Below are 27,364 nucleotides of genomic sequence, written 5' to 3' on the forward strand. Positions count from 1 at the left end.
GTTGGGTCAGCCTGCAAGGAAAGCAAATACAGTGCAGGTTATGTTGGGGCAATTAAGCTGGGAAAGCCAAGGACGGCTGTGATTGGTTGGTGCAGTTGCCGGAGCCGGAGAGGCGTCTGGAAGTCTGGCGAGAAGCAGGTGTACGATCACGCGGAGTGCCGTTGGGACGCGGACTAATTAATTGGGGCGTAATGAGAGCGGGGATAAATTGGGGGGTCGGCAATTGGAGCGGGAGTTGGAGTTTGGAGAGCTTGGAGTCAACAGGGGGAATTGAAGTGTGGAGAGTTTGAGAGACAGAGTTTGAGAGACAGAGTTTGAGAGACAGAGTTTGGAAGACAGAGTTTGGAAGACAGAGTTTGAGAGACAGAGTTTGAGAGACAGAGTTTGGAAGACAGATAATAAAGTATTAAAGCTTTCGTGACTGCATAAAATTACTCATTGTTTTTTTCGGTAAAGTTACGTATGTAGAAATACAATAAAATTATATTAAAACAAAAAAAAACAATCACGACGTTTCGATCACAACGCAAGCGATCTTCATCAGGTGGAGAGAGCGTAGCGATAGCAGAGCTGAAGACGAGGACAGCCAGCAGTGGAGTGAGCACAGTGACGGGGGTAGCGGTGAACAGAGACGAAGCAGTTAGCAGTGGAGTGAGCACAGTGACGGTGATAGCGGTGAACAGAGACGAAGCAGTTAGCAGTGGAGTGAGCACAGTGACGGGGGTAGCGGTGAACAGAGACGAAGCAGTTAGTAGTGGAGTGAGCATAGTGACGGTGATAGCGGTGAACAGAGACGAAGCAGTTAGCAGTGGAGTGAGCACAGCGACGGTGATAGCGGTGAACAGAGACGAAGCAGTTAGCAGTGGAGTGAGCATAGTGACGGTGATAGCGGTGAACAGAGACGAAGCAGTTAGCAGTGGAGTGAGCACAGTGACGGTGATAGCGGTGAACAGAGACGAAGCAGTTAGCAGTGGAGTGAGCACAGTGACGGTGATAGCGGTGAACAGAGACGAAGCAGTTAGCAGTGGAGTGAGCATAGTGACGGTGATAGCGGTGAACAGAGACGAAGCAGTTAGCAGTGGAGTGAGCATAGTGACGGTGATAGCGGTGAACAGAGACGAAGCAGTTAGCAGTGGAGTGAGCACAGTGACGGTGATAGCGGTGAACAGAGACGAAGCAGTTAGCAGTGGAGTGAGCATAGTGACGGTGATAGCGGTGAACAGAGACGAAGCAGTTAGCAGTGGAGAGAACATAGCGACGGTGATAGCGGAGAGCGGAGACGAAGAAGTTAGCGGTGGAGTAAGCGAAGTAATCGTGGGGGAGTGGAGAGACAAAGGTGGCGAGCGAGTCGAGTGAAGCACGGCGAGCGAGCCGTGGCGACCAGGATACTGTGGAATGTGGAGGACATGCTGAGAGTTGTAAATAAAGCGGTGTTCGGAGAAAGACAGAAGTTGTCCGAGTGAAATCGAACACTACACAACAGTTCCAACCGCGTGCCAATGTTGACCCAACGTACATTTACTGAGACTGTCCAAATCTGCCAGAATTGAAAAATTACCCATAATTGACTCAAATGGAATATACATAGAAATGATCGCCTCCTCGTGCGAAAAACTTGGAAGGACCCTCCTGATAGCCACGAGATTAAGTGAGGATTTCCTGAGTAAACAAGCAAATAATAACCTTGAATTAATACTGCATGTCCGTGAATGTTGTTCCGTAATTTACGTGCTCGACAGTCGATTAGCAGGGAATAATAAGTGGGCACTACATGCAGAGTTGGAGTGGGGTATGCTTGCACCGTCAATTTGCAAAAGCCTGTTCAAACGGGGTGTACAGGAGCGTAGGAACAGCGTAGAGAAGTATACACATTGCGAGATGGCCAAGGAGATACCAGTGAATGGATGCATAGTGCAGAGTTAATCCTCGATTACATTGTAAACCTAAACCATATATACACATTCAGTCCACAGTCTAGCAAGCTACAAGACACACATTTGTATAATGTGTGTATAAGTGAACTGCACATTATATACAAAAACATGGTGATTTAAAGCAACTTCTGTACATGCCAGCATTGTCATAGCCTAATACATTTTATATTCCTGCTCGCCAGTCAGTGATGAATCTGCCAAATGAAATAGATCGTTCAACTGTAATAACATACACATTATCTGTACAGTACCAGTGTGTAATAAGGTTGTGACCCGTGGCTCTTAGAATGTTAGTCAATGTGGCTCTTTACCCGTGCCATGGTTTATACTGGCCTCATTACCAATTCACTACACTTCTCACGAACCCACTTACTTCCATATCACAATGCTGTACTGCATATACGGAATCGTATCTTTGCATGCTGGATGAATGAAGGTCTACCATGATCCAGCGATGTAACAATCCACCCAAGATCTGCAGACAAGCCTTTTTCATCGATCTATCTCCACTGTGGCTGTCATGATGCCAACATGGATGATATAATTAGTTGCAAGTGACTTACGACCGGGTCTCTCATGTGTATCACTTATAATGCAGAATTACTGTATTGTCCATCAGCCACCATTCCTTCTGTAGATGTGTCCTGCCCAATCAATCCCCCAGTAACCCCACAGACTTTATACAACAATGCCCAGAAATGTCCCATTGTTCCCTTATCCTCGTGCTGGACATGCGGCTTAGCGGTGAATAATACCCGAGGCTTCGCCTGCAGACTTAGAGTCTGGTACACCAGACATACATTCAGCTTCCCTCGATGGTGTCCATTGACTACCAAAGCCATGTGGAAGAGGACGCAAAGTAAGCGTGTGGAAAACCTTGGTTCGACTCATTCCATCGTCCCTTCGGAGCCGGTAAAATAAGTATCTCGTATAGGCGAAGTGAACATCTGTTGTCCACCCCTGAAGCAGGGCTGTGAACAGGAGATGAGCACCGCCTCGATGCTAAGTTTTGCAGCAAAACACTTTGACGTTGACGAGACACGTGCGCGTCAGATTGCTCAAGTCCGGTTGGAGTTGAGCGACGGCTCAACGTTGATGACAGAAGCTTGCATTTCGCTCCTCGCCATCGGTCCTGCCGGACACACACAGCCGCGACAGAGCAGGGTCATGACGACAGCCTTCGCCTCCTTCCTGAACTTGCCGCCCGAGTGGTAGAATAGCAGCGGGTCGAGGCAGCTGTTGAGTCCGCTCAAGGACATGCTGATGAAGAAGCCTTTGGCGAGGTCCCGCAGCAGGCCGCATTTGGTCGGCGTCAGCATGCTGGTGGCGGTCAGCAGGGGCCTCACCACGTGCAGAGGCGTGAAGCAGATGGCCACTATCAGCTGCACCAGCACCACCAGCCTGGCCGCCCTGCGCCGAGCCCTGGCCACACGTACGCCGAGCGCCGTCTGGTAGAGCAGGTTGTGTGTGATGAGCCCGTGGAAGACGCTCATGACCGTGAAGGGCAATAAGAAGAAGACCATGGTGACCACGGAGCTCCACGTGTTGTAGCTCGGGTAGAGGTCTTCTAAGTTGAATGTCATGCAGCGCGTCGCATTGGCGTCCCGTGCGTCGACGGTCGTGTGGAAGATGAACGGCAGACTGAGCTGTCCGCCCAGCACCGTGACCCAGCCGGCCAGGCTGACCAGCTTGGCGGAGGTGAGCGAGCGGTTGCGGAACGCTCTCGTTGGGTGGACGATGACGAAGTAGCGCTCGGCACTGATGCACATCAGGAAGAAGATGCTGCCGTAGAGGCTGATGTAGGTGACGGTGATGAGCATGTCGCACGCTGCCTCGCCGAATGGCCACTGGTTGTCGTACATGTAGTAGATGGAGCGCACGGGCGCAACGAGCACGAAGAGGAGGTCGCTGAGCACCAGGTTGAGCATGTAGACCGTGAAGCAGGTCCAATCCTTGATGCGCCAAACGATAATCCACAAGGCGAACGCGTTCCCCAGGAAACCCACAGTGGTCTCTATGAGCAGCAGTGACACCGTATATTGTGAGAATAGCTCGTTGATATAACACCTGCTCAGGTTGTAATTTTCCATGCTTGGAGATTGTTGTTTTTATTCATTTAAATGCGGTGTGTAAATTGAGGTGGAAATAAGACTGTAAGTGCACGTAGGAATACGTTTCAAATATCTGTTGAAATGGAGACACCTTGATAGATATGCTGCGATTATATCTTCAAGATAAATGACTGTTTTGGCACCATTCCTTGGTCGGCAAAATAAGTTAAAATCCAAAAAAGCCACGCAACAGATGGAAATACAATTCCATAATTAACGGAAGACATTTTATATTTTAGTTGCGTTTTTCATTGCAAGACGTACCTATTAATTATGATACCAGATTTAAAGTTTGAACGTAACGTCCGACTTAAATGTTTGTCCCTTGTAACGCGTACTTTTATAGATGGGGAGCCAATGGTTCTGATTGGGTCTTTCTCTGTGCTCATGTAAATGACAAAAGGCAACGTAAGTCAATACACACCCAGAATCTTAGGGTAACCAGAGTATTTTTTATTGTTTTATTTTATTGTTTTATATTTTTATTATTTTATTGTTTCCCTTCTACGTGGCTTTACCGAAAGAACCAAGAATATAACCAGAGTATGTTTGTGTCAACTGGGAACGCTAGCTAAATTCACTAGAACCAACTGCATTTTATGAAATTTAAATCATTCCATGCGATATGAAGCTTTGTAAATCAAAAATAGCAGAATTTTACGGATTTTAGTAATGAACTTAATGGTGGTTATCAGCAGTCTAGATAATTATTTACCAATAGCAAAACAGATGTAGTACAGTCGTGCTACATAATAACCAGTATAAAATATAATCGCAACGGATGTGCACGAAATTAAATTCAACTGACACCACCTGTTGTTCAGCAGTAAAAACTATTTTAACAGCGGATTTTATTGTAAACGCATCAATATTGAATCAATTTGAAACTAGAATATACCGTATACAATTAGTGGTATCTAGATTACATATGCTGGATTTGGCCTATTTGCATATGGATACAATATACTGTGCGGACAAGCACACTTTTTCTGCATGCATGTGCAATTATTTGATTTAAACTTCAGAGTTATTTTGGAACTCGAAATAACCGTCTATTAAATACGCCTTTCTGAAAAAATAACTTTCGTTATATAATGCAGGTGAGATACGGGTGAATTTCTGGCATGCATTTTCACAAATGGAGGATACATTTTGACAATGCATGATTTTAAACGATTCTTGATTTTATCTTTCCTGTATGAGCGAAGTTCCGGTTGGCACAGAGGGGACACAGATAGTGCATATATCTGTTGGTCATCTCACCTGACCTGTCAGCGAGCTCTTAAAGTGCATTTGTGATGCCACTACAGCGAAGCCGCTCCGCCGAGGCCGGAGCCGCCGCTGTGCTGCTGCGACAGCGAAGCCATCCGGATTCCGTCACAGCGCTTTCCCCACCCCCCCCACACATAAACACACACATGCCCTCACGTAGGGCCTCGTGGGGGGGGGGGGTCGCCTGCCCTAGTTTTTACCCGAGAGACCCCCTCGTGGGGGTGCTCCACGGTTTCTCAGGGCAAGGGAATTGGCAGAGCCCCTCCCAGGCCGAATGACACTGCGGCGCCATGGATTAACTTAAAATTGTACGGCCACGGCGAACTCACTGAGAACCGCATTGAGGAAATGCCCAAGGCACACGCGGACCAGCAGGCAGGTGGGGAGCGGGGCGGCGCAGGTTGATGCCTATGATGCGGTGCAGGTTGATGTCTATGATGCGGTGCAGGTTGATGTCTATGATGCGGTGCAGGTTGATGTCTATGATGCGGTGCAGGTTGATGCCTATGATGCGGTGCAGGTTGATGTCTATGATGCGGTGCAGGTTGATGTCTATGATGCGGTGCAGGTTGATGCCTATGATGCGGTGCAGGTTGATGCCCATGATGCGGTGCAGGTTGATGCCCATGATGCGGTGCAGGTTGATGCCTATGATGCGGTGCAGGTTGATGCCCATGATGCGGTGCAGGTTGATGCCCATGATGCGGTGCAGGTTGATGCCTATGATGCGGTGCAGGTTGATGTCTATGATGCGATGCAGGTTGATGCCTATGATGCGGTGCAGGTTGATGCCCATGATGCGGTGCAGGTTGATGTCTATGATGCGGTGCAGGTTGATGCCTATGATGCGGTGCAGGTTGATGCCCATGATGCGGTGCAGGTTGATGCCCATGATGCGGTGCAGGTTGATGTCTATGATGCGGTACAGGTTGATGTCTATGATGCGGTGCAGGTTGATGCCCATGATGCAGTGCAGGTTGCTGCCCATGATGCGGTGCAGGTTGATGTCTATGATGCGGTGCAGGTTGATGCCCATGATGCAGTGCAGGTTGATGCCCATGATGCAGTGCAGGTTGATGCCCATGATGCGGTGCAGGTTGATGACAATGATGCGGTGCAGGTTGATGCCCATGATGCGGTGCAGGTTGATGTCTATGATGCGGTGCAGGTTGATGACCATGATGCGGTGCAGGTTAATGACCATGATGCGGTGCGCTTGTTTAAACAATGGGGGGCGGGGCGTCAGAGGGGAGGCTGCCGGTTGGATGAAGGGCCAGCGGGTCGGCGGCACGCAGGCTTTGAAGCTGGGGCATAACAAGGAGTGGGATTGGGAAGCAAGGTCTCTTTGCGCTGGGGGTCAACTGGAGAGAGGGATCAAGGAGGCGTCATCCCCCTGCTACTCGAACGTCCGTGAGACGGGTCAGAGAGCAGCCGGGTCCAGTTTCCCAGCCAAAGCCACGTGCAGCCTCGCCTTTCCGCGGCTTCCTACACCTCGAGGTCGGAGCGTAAGTATAGAGTGGAGAGGTAAGTCCGAAGAGAAAATCCCGTCGAGGGGTGAGTAGGGAGAGACTAGGCAAATTGAGCCCTAAACAGCCGGGAGATAGGACAGTCTTGCCCTGTTGATCCGCACTAACACGAGTAGAATCATTCTAGTTAAATAGAGAATAAACCACCAGTAGACATTAAACCGTGTCGTGTTGTCTCTGTGAGTACGGGGAGGGAGGGGGGTGCGTGGTGTGGTGAGCCTGTGGTGTCTTGTGTTTGCGCACGAGCGCAATATTTTGCCCGCGCGTGCGCGTTCGCCGTGCACGTGAACTTGTGAGCCCGTGCGTTGTGGTGCCCCGCGTGTTCTGCGCGCGTGGGCACTCTCGCCGGTGCGCAGCTCGTGGTTGGCGTGCACGAGAAGGGCACCGCGGCGCATCTGCGAGTTGGTTAGTGCAGCTAGTTAAATCATGCTTCTGCGAGGAGCAGTAGCGAGGGGGGGGGGGGCAGAGGAGAGCGGGGGCGGGGGGGGGTGCACAGGAGAACGGGGAGGCGAGGGGAGCAACCCTAACACATTCCGCTTGGCAGAAGCGTTTTGGTGATTTAACCGTGGTGAATGGTTGGTTGTTGTGTAGCGGTTATTGCGCTGCTGCGCTACGAACCTGGTGGCTCGAGGTTGATTCCCGCTCACGACCAACACCAGTGACGAGTATCTGAACCGGTCCTGGGCATCCCCCGAGGTCGACTCAGCCTCAAATGACATCGCCCACTGGGGAGACAAAGGCAATCGGGCGTGGTGCTGGCCACACACCCCCTCGTGTACCGTTGCCAACCTTCATAGGTGCTCGCTTACAGCACTTGCCCGAACAGCCTGTAAAGGCTACAGTATATGAGGGGTCTTTGTCTTTGTTACTGCCAGATTTTCTGCTGGTGGGTTTGATCGGGGGATGGTGTGAGATGGACCCATCCTATGTCCTGGTCCGTGGCTAGAGGCGGAAAGCTGCTAAACAGAATAAGAGAGCACAACACTGTATGATTTCTAGAGCTGATGTAGGGCAATTTGTTCAGCAGAGGGATATAAGCCTAGTTATGATTGCATCATCCATGACTTCTAGGAATAACATGATGCAATTCATATCATGTATGACAGAATACCAGGTTCAGATTGCATCTTGGATTGTTTTGCTCAAAAAGCTAGTACTGTCCAAACCCAGTCATATATTTATTCAAAGAGCCAGTCAAAGATGTATTTTAGTCATTTCTGGTTTAAATTGAGATCCCTTCCCTTTATAACTCACTTATCCTCCGCCTATACCAAATCAAGGGTCATATATACTGACCCAGTAGCATATCTTGTAATCTAGAGCCAATCAACAATTGTAAGCATCATTTTAATTCTCATTCTCAGTGACCCAGAATTAGTAAAGTTGGACTACATTTATTTCGGAAGCATTTTGGCTGTAGACCAGTGTTATCAGAGGGTGTCTCCGATCCCCATGTGGAACCCGGTCCTCCCTATGGAGCGAGTAGGGAGGGCATCGGTGGACCAGCCAACAGTGGCATTGCATTCCCTCTTGCTGGATTGAGGTGTCCATAATAAAGGGTTTTTTTTGGGGGTGAGATTGTGCAAATATAAATGCGTCGTTATTTACACGATGCCAGAGATGGCCATCGTGACTCGTACCAGCGTGGTATGCCAAGATAAATGTATGTTTGCGTGTAATTACAAGAATTAAATGTATGTGTGACAACAGTCCTTGGAATAAATGTATGCATTGTAAACACATGAGTGTAAGAGTGTTTGTAGTTGTATTTTATATCTATTAGGAGCTTTTGAGATTTTCAAGGTGAACTATTTTTCGTTGAATAATAATTTATTTAACTAAGCAACAACGGTATGCTTAGTGGCATTACGCCTTTGTTGTCATCATGCACCTGCGATTAACACGCTTGATTATGTACATTGCGAATAAAAGTTCAACATACATACCTTAGTTTTCAATATAAATTACTGGGAACTAAGGGTGAATGGCACTGAATTTTAAGCAACATATCACATGCCCTTGAGAGAAATCCGGTAAGGCCAAGGAGAGGGCATTGAACATTCTGTAATTTATTATCGTAATATTGCCTGCAATCCATCGTATTTACTTTGGTCCAGAGTTTCCCTATCTTAAATCAATGTTGCTGAAATTAGGGGCCGTCCATAAATGACGTCACGCGATTTTCGACTTTTTTTGACCCCCCCCCCCCTTCGTCACACGGCGTTACAAAAAGTCAAACCCCCCCTCAAATATGACGTCACAAAGCTCTGCCCCCCCCCCCCCCGCTAAAATAAATGAAATATGCCTCAAATCGCTTTAAACTATCGTCATTGTAGTGCGTATTTAATGTGGCGCTGCACTCTGATGTTGTAGGAGAAAACATTTATTACAAAGTCTATTTAATTAAGTAGAACGTGTTGTCTATATTTATTTAAAGTTGCGCATTTTGATGTGACGTCACATTTCTTAACCCCCCCCCCCTCGTCACATATCGTCACAAATGTCTGACCCCCCACCCCCCCGGGTGCGTGACGTCATTTATGGACGGTCCCTTATGCACTCCCAGACGGCCGTGGGGCTGATGGATTGTGTAATAAATATTTTTTATATCTTTTTAAATAAATATTTTTATATATTTTTTACGTGGAGAGAGGGATATTGTCGGCTTATTTACGCTGTACTATTCTTTGGGATAATTGAACTCCGTACATTGTGTGTGTTGTAATATTACGTCGAAAAGTATTAAACGTTCACTGAATTGTTTTTACCTTTCCTCTACAGTATTTTAATTGTAGTCGAAATTGTGTTTAAGTTGTGTCAGTGGCAACAAGTCTCCATAGGCGGCGCTACACATACCATAGAACGCGTATATACATCTGTACTACACAATCGTCAACAGTAAGGTCATTGCAAATATAACCTTAAAACCAAGAAAAACTTTTACCTACGAATTACCGCCCTGTTGTATAATTCGTGATAAAAAAAAAACATTTAACAAAATAAACTCGCGTCCCTGGGTGGGCTCGAACCACCAACCTTTCGGTTAACAGCCGAACGCGCTAACCGATTGCGCCACAGAGACCGAGGCGTCTGCCTGGAGCCACGTGATCTCTCTTAAAGGCTTGCGCGGTCGCCCAAGTAGCTGGGGGCAAGGTTGAGAGGCCGCGACCCCGTTACCGTAGCAACCCGCCCCCTCCCCCCCACATGGAGGACCCTTGGCGGCCGGTTACCGTGGCAACGGCGTGCCGCGTCTCCATGGCAACGGCTTCGCACGCCCCCCCCCCCGCTTGTACCCAACCACCATCTGCCTGGCCGCGAGAGGCATGCCGGGAAAAAGCAAGGAAGTTTGAATGTGGATTTGACGGAAATAAAGCGCGTGGGGGTGGTGGGTTTTTTTTGGTGGTTGGTGGTTGATTCGTAAACATTGTAAGTCATTTTTTTTGTTTGTTTGTTTGTTACAAAGATACTCGAGCGTATATTTGCGGTGAGTAAAGTTACGGCTGCAACTGAATACTATGTCCTGAATACTAACGTTGCGTAGCGAAGCGACGTGATTTTTTAGCGGCAGAGTTGAGTTGCACGCTGCTGCGTCTAGGCCCTGTGGCGTTTTAACTCTTTCACTTAAACGGCGCAACATCGAATAACGCCGTTATTGTTACACTACAGCCTGATCATGAAACTATTGTATTACCCTCACACAGCTTGGCTTTGGGGAATTTCCTCTCATTGTATATCCCCCATTTCTTACGCATGTATGTTGAACTTCTTTCGCACCGTACGTAGCCAACCGTACTAATCGGAGGCGCGGGAGGACGACAAACTAAACGCACACAAAAGTATATATTTAATATATATTACAGTACGTTGCTCAATTCAAGAGACGGATTTCAGAAACTTATTATTGAACCTCGAATGGTGCTGTTCATTGCTGACCGCTTGTCGTTGTTGGACCTTTGCGGCCTACGCTTAGCAACCGGGATGTTGAAGAATTTTTTTTTATATATCGAGACGATAAGTGACGCAACTTCGAAGCCCCACCTGTTGTTACCCTCGGGGATATGCCATTGTGTTGCCCATTCGTCAGTCATCACATTGTTATATTGTCCCTTATTATTCGATGATCTTACAGCCTCAAAAACACTGGCCTCTTCAGTGTTGATTAAAATATAACTTCGCTTCGGTTGGGCAGCACGGATTCGCGAGCACGAGGACGTGGGTTATAGAAAATCCCCGCCACGGTCGATTCATCCAAGAGGCCGCACCCAACACCACCACCACCGCCGTCACCCCCAACGAGGTCAGTAAAATAAAATACATTTGCTTTCGAGGGAGCGGTTTAGTGAAACAAAATTGTTGCTCAATAAATAGAATGCTGTATATGTCACGTCTTAATGACAACCATACAATGAGTATGTATTTTTTTTAAGAGAGCGGTATTATGTTTACACAATTCCGTTGAGAGTCGGTCATGTAGGAGGATTTTGTTTCAACATACAGTACTGTACTGCCTGGTAAAGGGAACACATTTTATTTCATACTCTTTGGTTCTTTCGGTAAAGTCACGTAGGTATAAAATAAATTAAATCACGACGTTTCGATTGCAACACAAGCAATCATCATCTGGTGGGAAAACCACAGCAATCATTTTTTTAGCTGAAGTGGGAGAGAGAATTGCCGTGGTAATGATGATGATTGCTTGTGTTGCAATCGAATCGTAGTGATTAATTTTTATTTTATTTTATACCTACGTGACTTTACCGAAAGAACCAAAGAGTCATAGTTCCCGGCAGTCACGAAAACTTCAAATCTACATTTTATTTCGTCTCTCGCCGAGTTCTCGATTGGATTGAATGCGTGCCCCTCTCCAGTATATCTGTTCAGGTCTACAAGGATCACGAACACTGGACGTGTAACCCATCCCCGCAAAGTAAACTGTTACGACTTTGGAAATTGCAGTTTTGATTAGATGGAGTTTTAAATCATAATTGTTGTTTTGTAGTCACATCAGCTTCATCATGAGACCATCTGGAACCATACAATCTGCTTTCAAACGTGCATGTTGCTAGTACAGTACAATATTGCCAAAGTTGTGTGACAGTTTTTACTCTCCATATAAAATATCCTTGTGAACGTGCTTTGTCGAGGCAACGTGTATGCAGATGGAGAGCCATGAGGATGCCTGTGAGAAACTGGATGGAGACTTCGATCATTTTCTTGTTGATATGAAGCCCTTTGTGCTCAAGCTTCCACACAAGTCTGGTAATGAGCATTGTGCACCTAATCTTGATTTTTCTACCTACGTGGCTTTAACGAAAGAACCAAAGAGTATTCTGCACCCAATCTCGCGGCGGGGGGGGGGTGTCTTATTTGCTCCATTAAATCATAAACATTTACGGGAAGTTGTGTTGTAGTTGGAGTACTGTTATTTATTTTGCCTGGTCAGGCCCACTTAGCCTATACAGCTTTTTTTCAGAAGCGACCCAGCCACGAATGATAGCTCAACGAAGTGGCTTATCATGTGGACATTTCCAGCAGCCAAATAATCGAAACGCATGTTTATAAAGGTGGAGGAAAAAACCGGAGGACCCGGGGAAAAATCCACGTGACCACCGGGAGAACATGCAAACAATAATACACAGGCGTTAGGGTCGGGGTTGGGATGGAACCAATGACCGGTGTACCAGGCGAGGTAGTTAACATCTAGCCACCGTGGCACTGCAAGTTCATATCTGAGTTGGTACAGTCACATTTTTGCTTTGGGGTGTATACAATTGGTAACCACTTTTGTGGGAAGTCGTGAGTGTTCAGTGTGGATTGAGAGTTTCCCTCGTTCTTTTGTTTTTTGAATAACACACAAGAAAGAAAAACGCTGCTATTAAATATGTTATGTATCCTGGTAGAGTTTTTCAAGAGGGGCAATATACGCCAATGAATAAACAACCAAGCTTTCCAGAAGGACACTCATAGATATAGATTTATAAAAACCCATCTTACTGCACTTTTCAAGAGACAATAACCACTTAAGACACCAGACAGTGTAAGTGTTTGAATACACATTTAACATTGTAGTGTAAGATGTTAATGGCATGAGATAAGGTATTTTTTTATTTCTTAGCTGATGCCGTAATGTGTTTGGTCACACTGAGTATGCTTTTCTCAAAATTCACATGAACTTCACTCGTATTTTGCTCTGTATCCTTAAGCATTCAAGGAGTTTTTCATATTGTTTTAAAATGTGCTCATCAAAGCTGGCTCAACAGCACTCACAGTCAGATTTTTCCAATAATGAGCAATCCTTTGTGTTATGCTAGAATTTAGAAAATTTACATCTTTATAATATGGATTTTTACCTCAGGAAAGTGCTCCTCGGATGTTATTTTCAAATTAATCAGTACATAAATGCCACTGCTTTACATGAAGTCATTTTGTTTCAGTTGATTTTATGCCATTGATGCTGTTGACAAATGAGTTGATTGTGGCAGAAATAAAAGATAAGTTAGTTTTATAAACTCTCACATGCCAAATGGTGATGTGGAAATGTAAAAAATTCTAGGCTATGTGGGAAAAATATTTATAACCATGTGTTTATGAATAGATGATTTACAATGTATGAAGATCATATGCAAAGTCAATGCTGCAAACTAAATTTCCAAAATGATATTGAATGAGTCACAAACAATCAATGCAAATGTAATGGTAAAAATGGGGAATTTTTAAAAATGAATTCTTGGGTAGAATCATGAACCTAATTTTTTACAATTGAGTGATTTACTGGAGGAGAGATAAATAATTTCACACTGGATAAGGATTCTTCAGATGTTGACTGTGAGTTGTAGAATGTAACTGTTGTCTGGCGCATTGTCCACAGATCGGCAACGCTGCGCGCTGTGGATCAAGAAGCTCTGTGAGCCGCCGGTAGCACGCAGTGGAGCCCTGGGCATCTCAAGCCGCAAGAACCGCAATGACTACGCACGTCTGCTGCTGCACATGTTGCGCCGGAGTGTGCTGGAGGAGCCCTTCACTCACAGGCCTGACACGGGGCCCCTCAAGACGCTGCCGACTTACATGGTGCATTCTACCTGCATAGGATTTCGCGATTATGCTCCATAGCTCTCCGATGTGTTTTAGGTTGTGCTGCGTGTTGTTCGGCATGGTTTCTGATGATTGGGTGCACACACTGGCAGCTTCAGGACTGAATTGAGTGCACTTATTCGCACTCTTTTGCTCCCTTCACATCACTACTGTTTGGCAGTCCCTTACCACTTCACGAATCATAGGCTAACACTTTGTTACAAAGCTTAGTGCTCACTGCAGTAGCATGCACGTGAATGTTATTCATTCATAATACCCCTGCGCTGACCGCTGCTTTCATTGAACTTACGAATGTGTCGCATGCCTTGCAGGCCATCTACTTTGACGAACCCCTGGAGGACATTGTGGCGAGCCGGGAACCCCCAGACTGGGTCACGGGTGCGCTTGACGCACCAGAGGAGACCTCCAAACGTTCGCTGAAAGAGGACGAACGCTCGGGTCCGCACCTCTCCTTCGATTCAACGTGCAGTCGTCACAGGTTAGCGGCACGCACTTGCCGTCACAAATTGCAGCGCTGAATTATTAACGTCTCTTTGTGTCGAGCTTTGACTCACAGGGAGAATGTGTGATTAATATTTAAGGGAAATATATAAATAACTGACACGTGAACTTATCTGCATGGCAAAGTGAGAATGTTGTAACTGTAGTGATTGAATGTTGCATGACATTGTTATACAATGATACGTAGTTTTGAGCAGCTTCACAATATTCAGAGAGAATATGTATGAATTCTACATGAAATACTGTATTTTACTCGTAGGCCCATCACTACAACATATTCTGCACAGCATTCATAGGTGGCATAACCACACACCAAAACCACTTTGTATATTGGAATAGATATCAATGAAAGTAATGAAACTGATAACATAGAAAAGACAACCTTTTTGTCTACAATATATGGAAACATTTCATATGAAACTTTTTTTTATCAAAACATGTGTTTAAAATTAAATATGAAAGTGATTGCGATATTAAACAATAACAATAGTTAAAGCAGCAATTAATATTATTTGGGTCTTTTGGTGGAATGATGGTGAGCCGAGTCCAACCCCCTGGCCAGGATTTGAACTCTAACGGCAGTACCGTCAAGCCAACTGGAATCCCATTGCCTCAACTTTCATCTCAAAACATTTCCATTTGATTTGAACAGTCCACAAAGCTCTACAAAGACAAAGATCCCCCGTATAGCCTTAACAGACTGTTGGGGCAAGTGCTGTTAGCGAGCACCAATGAAGGCCGGCACGGTACATGAGGGGGTGGGTGGCCAGCACCACGCCTGGCCACCTTTGTCTTCCCAGCGGCGATGTTTTACCACCGAAAGAATATGAATTCCTGCAGTCACAAAAGCTTTAAGTCAAGATTTAAAGCAGCAAGTAAAAAAAACAGTATAGCAAACAAAACCACCACTCTAACACGTAGGCTTTCGCGACCACATTTACATATTTACGCGATCTAATAAAAAAAACTTATGGAAAACCACCATTGCCAATACAGTATACAGTACTGCATCACCACATAGTTCAACATTTCAGTTGCTTCTGGCCTCCTGTGTCAGCAGAGGGCAGCAGAACCTCGTAAAAGTTTGCTCCAAAAAAATCAGGGTTAAAACATATAATTATCAACTGCATGTTTATTTAAGAACCCTTTGCAGTAGTATGCAATAATTCTTCATCAAATGTACTTAATATAAATGTGTTTTAAATAGTACACATTGTATTGCATTTGTTCATTCGTGTAGCACAGACAATAAATCCAAGATACAGCAAACTCAGCATATTTTTGAATCCAATCTTAAACCATATAAATATTGTATGTTACAATTAATTAGTAAGCTTGGTTTTCCAATAATAGAGTTATTTTACTTCGGTGCTTAGGTTTATTGATGGCACTGTTTCAATGTCTAAGCAGTGCGGCCCATTTCCGTGTTGTCACATCACACTTGTGGCATGTCCCGCCCATTCTTTTAGCAGTGGTGTACCATGTGATAACACTTTGCTATCATTTAACCAGACGGATGTCGTCATGCAGTATTAACTCACGTAAATACGTTGTAAATCAGACAGCAATAAATAATATCAAGCAGACCCAGTGGGACATTATGACATGTTTGGTGTCGCTCATTTAGCACAGATGAGTGAGTGTTTTTTTGTAAGCGCAAGTGCCATTGGCACTTCTAGTGGCTTCTACTGGTACTGGATTGCTCCTGAATTCACATTGTATCCGCAACGTGCTGTGACTTTTAAGTTGCAGGATGTGGAATGTATGAGCATACACAATTATGGGGAAACGTATACTTTTTTTTACAAATGTTTTATTTTGATAATTGTACCCGTATCTGTAAGCTTAATATTAATGAATATAATCAGGTTTAAACGTCTGAATTGGTGTACAAAAAAGTATGGTAGTAGTACTTTTTGATCGAAGCAGTTTTGTGATGAGAAAAGAAACCGGTCATGTATACATTGCTGTGTTTCCAGAGAGGGATTAAACCAAAAAACACGAGCTATGTGTGTGCCCCAGGTGATTATTAAGCTATTATTGTATTTGTTCACTCCTTAAGAGTGTGTTCCTAAAGATGTTTCTTATTATGCCTTGAAGGGCATTGGGGTAGTGTTCCAAGGAGTTGTTTATGTAATGAAAAATATGTCAAAAAATGTACCAACATGGCAAATGAGAACCTGTACAAACATATGCACACACTAGATGCATCATTACATAAAGGCGGGTTTCTGTCACTTGGGAGTGAATCGCACAGCAGTGCATTTCCACACAAATATTACAAAAAAAGTATGTGTATTTTTTTTTATAATTCTTGTTTTTTTTTATACCAGCATCAAAATGACACACAAGGGGATATGATTGTGCATTGGCTGCGTAGTCCATAACTTGTACTTTGATGACTCTAAATGTGTATGGACATACCCATGATGTGGAATCATCAGTTAAGGTCAATCCACTGCTGAATGAAGGCCTCCTGAAGCTGCAGCCATCTCTCATGATCCTGTGATATATTAATCCACATAGTACCTGCACATGAGTTGATTTCATTGCTCCGTCTCCTCCCTCCGTGGACGTAATCTCAGACACTTTCCATTTTTTGGCTGCCACTCCATCATTATTCTTGACCATCGGCCATCATTCTTTCTCGTGACATAATCCTGCCCAAGCCAGCTTACGTTTGTGATCCCATGTAAGCAAATATTCTATATGAGCAACACTAAGTTTAATTAGTTTTATTTTTCATCCAAAATTATGCACCAGGGAATATTCTTGAGCAGTTACTGAAGTATGTTCTAGTGCAAAAATTGCACTGGGATGTCTGTAAATATATAGACCGTCCGTGCTATGTTCACATGCCAGAAAGTATTCCGAATCATTTAATTTGTTTATTTTATTCCCAGTTATATGCAAACGTCTCAAGTGTTTTCTTACTTAATTGATCATAATGAAAGATCAACTCTACATTGAGACATAGGCTACTCTGACTTTTCAATATTTTTGATAATTCCCCAAAGGTGTTAAGTATCTATTTTTGCTGTGTAATAGGCTGGTAAGCACTAGTCGTGTTTTTTTTAAGTGACAGGACTAATAAGACAAACCATATATTTCTGCTGAAAAGAGTGTTGGGTGGTGCCTATCACCATTTGTGGCTCTGAAAAAATGTTGGATTTTCCATATTCCAATGGCAGGGACCTGTCTATCTAGATTATGGTGACTTGACTTCCCACAAAGAGGTCGTAATTGTTTACGTTATTCACTGTAGGAATAGTGGGCTTGGTTGAATAAAGACCTGAATGGGAGATGAAGCGCTTCAGGGCGGGGTGTTTTTATATGGTCTTTGGTGACTGGGCTGGAGTCATCACACCCACTGCACTCAAGTACTTGGCTTGCTCTAAAGAGCTGCACCTCCACTGTACGATCTCAGACTTGCCAACCCTGTGTCTTGACCCCCTGAGGCTCTCAGCCACCTGAGCGACATCATTTTTAACTCGCTCCACTGTTCATTCCAAAACGCCAAGCTGTTGCGCACACATCCACATTTCTCGGAAACCAATAAAATGTGTTTGAATTGAAATCCAGGATGGTGCGGGAGGTGGTGGGGGGAGGAGGGTCAGATGGGGGGTGGATCACCGGCAATGATTTAAGACCGTTCTAAAGTGTCTTCTTGGCAAGAAATAGCCTGGGGGATTTTAGAGCTCAATGCAAAGCTAGTCTTTTTGAACTGGTTAGAGACAGCTAGGTGGTGTTTACCACTTCAGCTGGTTGAGCATTCTGACTGGTTCACCGTTGAGTTAGAGATGGGTGTGGAGGAATCGATTTTTTTAGGAGAGGTCTTCAGCAACATTTATGGTTTAATGTTGGTCATGAGGCCCGGTGAAAACTGACCCGGAGGCATTTTAGTAATGATGCGCTCTCTGAGGATTTTTCAGCCTCATCTTTAAAATTTTCAATGGTTGTTGCTTCCGGTGACCTGCTGGTAAATTCACAGAGAACCAAAAATCTTCACCTTGACCTGTTTCGGCAATCTGATATATTGCACGTAAATACAATAATAATAATAACAACGCATTTATTTACATTGAAGAGATGTTCTTTTTTCTACAGCTCGCACATCTTTTAATAAAAGGATTGCCTTTTTGATGTTGATTGTTTTAAGTATTTTTTTTCTTGTAATATACATTTTATTTGGCACAGAGTCGTAGAACACCATTTTATGTATTCTCTGAAGTTGCATAAGTTATACATTACTCAAATACAAAAAACTTGACGTAAGCTTCTCACATTGCCTGTACTTATCTGTTAAGAGTTTTGGTGCATGTACACATTAAATGTGTATGCCAAAAAACTCTTTATAATTCCATCACATTTTAGGTTTGGTGTACATTATTTAACTTGTGACATAACTCAGGAGGCATTTTAAGATGTATAATAATGAGAGATTTAAAATTGTAATTTAAAAATAAATAAGTACAAATCTACAATACACATAGACGCACTGCCTTTATACTAAAATAACACAATTTGTCTGTAATTATCAGCGTTTAGCAATACATTTATATAGCCTTTTGTGGGAGCGGTGGCACAGTGGTGATCACACTGCGCTGTGAAGCTCGTGACCAGAGTTTAATTCCTGGATATGACTACCATCAGTTGTAAGTACAGTAACAGCATACATGGGGGCCTTAGCCCCACTCCCTCCCAACCGTCCCAGCATGGTGAAGCATGGTCAACTGACGCCCATGACCGACACAGTGTGGGGAGGCATTCATCCAGCAGTGGATTGATGATCAGGTGCATAAATTTCGATTGAAAGCTTTCGTGACTGCAAGGATTCATCTTCTTTGGTTCTTTCGGTAAAGTCACGTAGAATGATGAAGGCCGCTTGTGTTGTGGCCGAAACGTCGTGAGAATATTATTGTGTTATTTTATTTTATCAATTTATTATTTTATTCTCATTCTACGTGACTTTACCGAAAGAGCCAAAGAAGATCAGGTGCATGTTATCTTTTTAGTCTTCTGCGTACAGTGGATAGACAGTGGATGATGATGATGATGACTATTATGATAAAATCAAGTACTTTACATGTACACATAGTAATTATTGTGAATACACAATCACTCATATATCATGCTTGATCTAAATCATGGTAATCGTTTCGAAGTACATTACTGTGTTTTTGACCATATGGTGCAAATTAACGACCAGTTATTTTACTAAAGATTGGTTACGTTGAAAAAAAGAGCAAATTTTAATTGGATTTGTGAAAGACAGAAGCCTTAAGATTGGTATCTTCCATGGGGCATGCTTCAGCTCACGGCAGCAAATCAATGAACAATAATGCAGTGAAATAGCAAGATGCATTCTGTGAGCCACAAGCCATGGCATAATACCGACTCCTTTGAAACGAATGTAAATCATTTACTTTTCCCCTCTTTCACAAAACAGAAGCATATTTTATGAGGTTGGTAAGCCTATAAAAGGCAAAGCAACCAAAGTAGGTATTTCTTAACTTTGCAGGTGCTGACTTCACTTAAACACAGTAAAGATCCAACACCATCAGGTGTTAAAAATTAGCCAGGCGCATGAAGTGTAAATCTTGTGAAGTCCAACTGCTTTTTGTGCCCACGGTAAAGCGACCCCACAGGTCAGCTTGCATCTGGCTGTGATTTCACAGGTTGACGTGATCTCCAGGTGCATGGGGCATGCAAAGGGTGCAGGGGTCAGCGGAAAATTGTCTTCAAACTGAAATCGCTAGGCTTTATTTCAAAATACATTTATGTGCACATCAAAGCCCTTCCTGGCACATATTACAGCATTGTAAATGTAATGTTGAAAAGTGCTGACTTCTTATCATTAGTGTTCAGTGTGCTGCTTTTGTCTGAAGGACAACAGTTGTAGACAGGTTTCTTTATCAACCATTGCCCTTGCAAAGCTGTGAGGTGGGTAGATATAGTTATAGTACAGTTGTTGTAGTGAGGCTGAGTACCCGCATCTGTTGAAACCTGCTTGGCCAGTGTGGAACAGGACTCCTTTACCGAGACTGATAAAAGCCCTCCTTGCATTTGAATCTGGCCAGGTGGCTCAGCAGTAGAGTGAGTGGCTCGCAATCGAGAAGGTTGCAAATCTAAATCCTGGTAGGCGGTTAACTCATCACATCGTTCCCCAGTGGTCGATAAAATAGGACAACTTTTGTGGAGAAGTCAACAGTGGTTGTTCTATTTGTAGACTCACCCCGCCATAGGAATATGGAATTGCTATGTCTAGCTCAGGACTGTAAACAGGAGATGAGCACCAATTATGTGCTCATTTGAGCAAGACATCACTCTTTCATGTGTTTTAACTAACATCTTATGACGCTGGTTATTTAACGCGAATATCTGCCCGCTACGTTACACCATTTTTGGGCACTCACTTGCCTGGCGTGAACGCGCACTTTTTGTTCGGCAACTCTGCAATGAATGTTAACCACACTTTGCCAGGGAGCACCTATTAAGCGCTGATGGACGGGCGCTGCCTTTGCTCATTTGGTAATTGGGCCACGATGCCGGTAAGCGATGGCTGACGCTGCCGCGCTCCTTTAAGCGTTGGCGAGTGGGCGAGCGGCCGCCCCGATTTTAGCGGTTCCCCCCCACGCGAGGACGGCACGCCGCGTGGCGCTCGGCTCCCAGCACGGCGCTCGGGTCAAGGGTTCCGTTTCAAGCCAGGGAGAAACCTTAGACGGCGGAGAGACAAGGGCACCGCTGCCTGCCTGCACGAGCCGATGAAACGCGAGGAAGCTGCATTTTACTTTAAGTGACGCCCAGGGTGCGCTGAGGGAGTCCAGCGCTGGTAGTCTTTACAAAGGGACACTGTGATCGGGGGTTACTGTGTGAAGAGCGACACGCCGCTTCACTCAAGAATAAACTATCAAGCAGTTATGTACTTTGTCGCAAGGGCATTTTCGTTGTTTTTGTCTTAAGAACACTAATAAAGCTAGAATAGCATGCTATTGATTATAAAACATAAATTCGGATATTTGTTTTCATATTACATTGATCAGGGCATAGTGGTGACACGGTCGTTGATGCACTTGCCCTGTGAAACTGGCTGACACGAGTATGATTTTCAGCCACAGATAACATCAGTGGTGAGTGATATTATGGGTAAATAGTTTTAAGGTGTCTAATAAAATGGCCAATTATTTACATTTCAAACAGAAATGTTGTTTTGTGAAGTATATGAATTTTATTGGAAAGAAGATCACATTATGTATAAACTGTACTTCTTTGTTTAGTAAGTCCACTTTGACTGGAATGCAGGCCAAATGTGAGCCAAACCAGATATAGCCTTCCTATCCCTGGGTATTCTGAGTGCTGTATGTCTGGGTCACAACAAAAACTAGTGTTTTTATGTGCTCACATTCATATGTAAGCCTCGGAGATAAAGATGCAATCCATGGCATTTTGAAGTTTTTAACCATTATCCCTTTTGATGGTGGTTGTGATTTTTTTTAATTCTCCAACCTCAGCATCCACTCTTCTAGTGCGTTTTAATTGAAGATGGGACCTAAACTATGACCCTTAAACTTTTCAGCAGCCAGCTTGGATATGAGCCACTGTGCATTTTGAGCATCAACCCACACCTTGGTTGAGGTGTGATTGAGGGTTTGTGTCGTCCAAATTGGTAGAGTGGACGCTCATGTGAAAGTGCTGTCCTTCAGAGCAGACGATAAGCCAGTATCTTATGTGACAGGCCATGCCACATGTCCCGCTGTGCCGTAAGATCTTTTGTGACAGAATGTGCAGCATGGACCACCAACGCGTTGGTGTCATGCCCAAATTACAAACCTGCTGTGAGACATTTTTGACCCCAAAGTATAACTGAGCTGTCTTTGGAGGTTATGAGTGTCCCACTACAAAGAGTCAGCCCGTGACAGGTTATCTTCTAACAAGTTTAAAATATGGATAATAACTTAAAAATTCCCCTAATCATGGTAATAATTGTAAAACCCTTTTTGACGGCAATGATTGAGAAAACAATCTGATGTGCATGGAAAATGCTTTTATGAGGGGTGACAGTTGAGGCATAATGCCAGTAAAATAGAATGGTGGCTGAAAGGTAAAATGAAAAAGACGGCATGACTAAATTTAAGATGGAGCTGTGAAATGGAGGCAAATATATAAACAGAACAAAACAGCAGCTGTGAGGAGTATTTATCGTTTAAAGTAGATTCCTAAGTTCACCATTCATGCATAGAAATGCGCGAATAATAATCTTTTGTTTTTCGATCCTTGTACGTTGTATGCAGTGATGTTACACGTGACCCTTCCAGGCGTCAGAGGTCACTATATTTACTGCAGTGTTAAAATAAACAATCGACTCTGGAGTTGAACCGTGACCCTTAACCTCAGCAGTTTGTTGAAGCACGAGAGAGGGGAATCATTACACCCCCTAGTCATCAGCAAATGTCGAGAGATTTTTTTTCACCGGCAGTAGGTTGAGTACAACTAGTGATAAGATCGATTCCCAACTATTTTAACAATACACGCATTATATTCTTGGTTCTTTCGGTAAAGTCACGTGACCTTACCGAAAGAACCAAAAATATGAATCCCTGCAGTCACGAAAGCTTTAAATCAAACTTTAATACACACATTGTTATAAAATTTACTTTTGCAAAGTTTAACGTGAAAACGAAAAAGAGAATATTGTCAGAAGTAGAATTTTTCATCGGTGTGTACTGCTAGTTATGTGATGTGGATCAAACACATGGACACTGACAACATTTTTTCACAAATTATGAAAAGTACAAAAAGTAACACCGGGAGGGTCATACAGAGATTTTATGACCCTCCTGTATGACCCTCCTAAAGTGATTTTGGTTTTATCGTGAGCTATTTGTGTTTTTTATTTATTTGGAAGCTGAGGCCCAAAACTTCACTCAAAGCAAAAATATTTCACTTTTATGTAAGTACCTAGTTCAGCAGAATAGCATTCCAATGTAATAGCAATAACATAGAAAACAAGTGCAGCAGTTTAAGGTTCTCCATGGACTGGCCCCTGCCTACCTCTCCCCTCTCATCTCACTCTGCTCCCTTCCACGTACTCTTTGCTTGAGAAACCAAGGCTTTCTGTCAAAGCCTCCAGTAAATTTTCGCTCAATGCGGAGTCACCGTTTAGCTTCTGCTGCTCCTGTAGTTTGGAATTCCTTTCCCCAAATTATCCACGTCATCGACTCCCTGTCCAAGTCCTCGCTCAGGACCTTCCTTATTCCTCTGCCTGTGACTGTCGATGTAAAATATATCTTCTAACTGTTGTTTCTATACGGCTTGCTGAGATTCGGTTGCATTTGGATTATATGGTATGTACATCCAATAGTATTGCATTGTATTAAAATAACAAACATTCGATTAAAACACAATAGCAATAAGTAGAAGTACTGCACAAGCAGCAAAGCAAAACTTATCAGTGCTCCAAATTAAGTGTAAATATAATACTGTTAATGACTTTAAGTCCAAAGTGCCACTTCATCATGGGCATATACACTAACAAGTGATGGTACCATAATCAAAAGTGTCATGAAAAATTCACAATGGTTGTTTTAGCTGTAATGCTCTTTTTCAGGGAGAGGCAACTTGAGCCCTAAAGGAGATGAATCGGTATACAAATAACTCATTCACTGTCGTCGAGGATTTTTTGATGATGAAATGTCGACAGATATACGTTTATCTCTCCTATAAAAAATATAACATTATTCGCCATCAGCCTGTAAACATTTTGCTTCGTTGTTTAACCCTGCAGGGTTTGTTAATGTAGGCAAACCTTCATGCTGGTTTCGACTTTTAGCAGTCTACAGTTCACCTCCCTTAAACAAATGTTCATGTGGTTTATAGGCCGATGGACTATAATGTTTCTATATTTTAATGAGCTTACTTTTTATCCCACAATTATTCGTGACATTACAATTCGTTTTTTTCATAGCATTTGTTTAACATTCATTAGGCTGCTGACAAGACTCAAAGTAAATACCGGTTCAGGATTGGTCTATAAAATATTTGTTGAAATGGCATAGAGACTGATAATCTAAAATGTGTTTTTTTATCATGTGGAAAGAGATTGGTCTGATTTCATCTTGTTTTCGACATAATAACACTGCATCAATAACTCTGAACATGCATAACATAATTTGCTTGCTAAAGAACATTACAGTACAGTCTGTCCTATAATTCATGTTTTCATAATGCGAATTGGATGGAACGCGATTCATATATTTGGAAACACATTTTTTTATAACACGGATACGAATTGGATAAAACGCGATTGAGTGAACAGAACTACGTCGCACGATTAGGAATAAGCGGTTGTACAGCTGTCTCGGCGTAGCATCACACCAGGCAGGATGCTGCTGGATGCTTCTTGATGCTACCCACTCGCCTCACTCTTTGTTCAGCCTGTATACGCATCTCACGTGGTATTGCGGACTGTAATTTACCCCATAATATATTATTTATTATAATGTGATTTTTCCATAACGCAGTGTTCTTCAGGAACGCAACTAATGCGTTATAGGAGAACAGACTACTTGGATCTGTTTATTGAAAATGCTGGAAAGTAAAAGTGTCTTCCTGCTCAAACAAGCGATTGAGGTAGCACTCACCTCCATTGGCAGACCTGAGACAGTGGGGCAAAATTCCACATTCCCTTCAGTCATTTCATAAGATGACCACCCTTGATTTCCCACAAGAGTGTACTTTATCAGCCTTAGAAAGATGACAAGCGAAGTTGACCCCTGTCAGGCATCCTAATATTAGCACCATCTGGCTCCATCGTTTATTGAATAATGTAAAAAAACATGACCTCTTTCTAACTCCGCTAGTGTACACATTTCTGCTACTGATGTAAGATATGTTGTACCATAGGACAAGTTCTGAAAATGAGGGAGCTTCCAGGCAGCTGCATGCTCTTTCCCAAAGTGCTGCCCTTGGGCCTGTTCTGAAGAGATCCTTCAAGAGGACTCAGGTAAGAATGGTGTATGTGGTTTGCATGCATGATAGCTTAATTATTTTCAGCTCCATTCCCTTCGAGGTACTGACGGCTCAGAATTTCAATGCCCACCAATTCTTAGACGTCTGGATTTCACTGTTATTCTTAAGTGGCATATCAATTGGCAGCTGATCCGTGCATGAATGTTGAATAGCGTTTGAAGAAAAACTGCACATATGGGGTCTTTTTCAGGATGTGTGTGGAATACTTATGTCCTGGGTTACATCCCAGTGGTTTATTCGGTAAAATTGAGGTAGTGCAGTGCACATGAGCAGCAAACTTTCATTTTTTATTTGAAGGCGCAGGAGTGGTTAGTAGGGGGGTTGGTGTGGGGGTGGACGGGGGGGGGGGTCACACTGCCTGTGTGACATTCATCTCTGCCACTGCACAATCCACATGCTGAAATGATCCAGTCCTGGTTCCAAAATTTGCTTTCACATGAGCTTTGGCATTTTAAATTATACAAACACAAGGATTCATGAACCTAGAACAACCCCGAGCAGTTGCGGAAGTGCTGTAATAATGATACAGGTGGTGATATTTTGTTTGTAATGATTTATGAGTCAAGTGGGCCAATTATGGTAAAGCTACACCGATGAGGGTCTTTGATACAGGGCTGCGCAGCTCCATACCCCGAGTGACCAAATCCAGTGTTTATTTCTTTCCTTTACCTTGCACGTGTCCATGGCTGGGCAGGGCCTTGTGGTCTGTATTTGGCGTTTGAGTCCTGCACACTCCTTTTGTTGGTGTTGCTGTATAAACCTTTGCATTTTAAAGTGTCTTCGAATTAACAGTAAAATCGGAGGTGTTATCTTTGGTTTCAAAATCAAACACTAATTTAAGCTAATTTAGAAGGAATGTCTATCAGCTAAATGTGTTTTCAAATAAGCGTACTTGTGAATGCCGCATGTCAACAAAGTTTTATGGCACAATGAATACTTCCCTCTTGCAGAATGAATTCCGAAGTTATGAACGACGGTGATTACTTCTTCTATTAACTCACTGGTGCTCTGCCAGAGAAATGATAATTCTGTCAGTGTAAAATGTAAAAAAAATCCCAACCCAGGGAGTCTGAGGCAGATAAATGTAATAGCTTTGCTGGATGTGCCCCAGAAATATTTAAACTCATAACACAGTATTAATCTAATACGTTTGGATAGACATATCATCAAAGGAAGCCTATTGCTCTTTCTACTTCTAAAACGCAAGGAATGCAGCGTGGACTAAAACAGCAGTTGCAAAGAGACCTCTCTTCAAAGGAGCACAATTTAATTTTGTTCCTTTCTAGTGTCATGCCATTGGTTGTTTGAACCTCACACACAGACCTCCACGGATAAAAGATTCATTTTCATTTCACAGTTGCTGGTCATATAATTTTTTACCTACAGTTATCTATAATTGATTGCTTAGCTCTCCCAAGCTTACACCATTGTTGGACATGGTCTTTTGAACAGGATTGATATTTTTATGATAGTTTTATTTTTCTATTTAACATACAACTTGATTTTGCGTTTTGGAAAACGTGTCATTAAATACAAGCAGTGCTTGAACAACCACAACCAAATTAACAATCTTGATGCTCAGTAAACATTCTAAGGCATAACTGCATTCGCAAAGCAATATCATATAATTGTATACTATAAGTAATATAAAGTGGAATTCTTAAATGGAATGATCATATACATCATTGCATTCGGGCAGATTATTGGATGTGGAATGTCATGCACTTCTACTAATAGAGAGATTTCAAACACTGGCCATTGTAATGAATTCCTTTGTGTCACCCAACAGCAAAATATACAGAAGCAATGAAACAAGATGGAAGCTTATGAATAAAACAATAATGATGTGATGCATGTTTGGAGTTAATGATGCTGTATTATACTATAGAACACATGTGAG

The 27,364-nt window shown here is 43.3% G+C and overlaps 2 protein-coding genes and 1 non-coding gene across 3 annotated transcripts; 1 reads left to right on the forward strand and 2 right to left on the reverse strand.

Moving 5' to 3' along the window:
• Nucleotides 1-2,992: 2,992 nt before the first annotated feature.
• LOC116949507 (P2Y purinoceptor 1-like) lies at nt 2,993-4,024 on the reverse strand. The gene has a single exon (XM_032966887.2). It carries the CDS (start codon nt 4,022-4,024, stop codon nt 2,993-2,995), a length of 1,032 nt encoding a protein of 343 aa, XP_032822778.1.
• A 5,827-nt stretch (nt 4,025-9,851) lies between these two features.
• On the reverse strand, nt 9,852-9,925 carry TRNAN-GUU (transfer RNA asparagine (anticodon GUU)). Its single transcript has one exon. It is a non-coding gene; the product is annotated as a tRNA-Asn (tRNA).
• A 369-nt stretch (nt 9,926-10,294) lies between these two features.
• Nucleotides 10,295-25,783, forward strand: LOC142923494 (centrosomal protein of 112 kDa-like). The gene is made up of 6 exons (XM_076064642.1): nt 10,295-10,327; nt 11,033-11,140; nt 11,988-12,102; nt 13,712-13,911; nt 14,247-14,413; nt 25,339-25,783. Exons 3-6 carry the CDS (start codon nt 11,997-11,999, stop codon nt 25,592-25,594), a joined length of 729 nt encoding a protein of 242 aa, XP_075920757.1. The 5' UTR covers nt 10,295-10,327; nt 11,033-11,140; nt 11,988-11,996; the 3' UTR covers nt 25,595-25,783.
• The last annotated feature ends 1,581 nt before the right edge of the window (nt 25,784-27,364 follow it).

The sequence above is a fragment of the Petromyzon marinus genome, unplaced genomic scaffold, assembly GCF_048934315.1.
Source record: "Petromyzon marinus isolate PM22_M1 ecotype Great Lakes invasive population unplaced genomic scaffold, UKy_Petmar_22M1.pri1.0 PM_Scaffold_57, whole genome shotgun sequence".
NCBI lineage: Eukaryota > Metazoa > Chordata > Hyperoartia > Petromyzontiformes > Petromyzontidae > Petromyzon > Petromyzon marinus.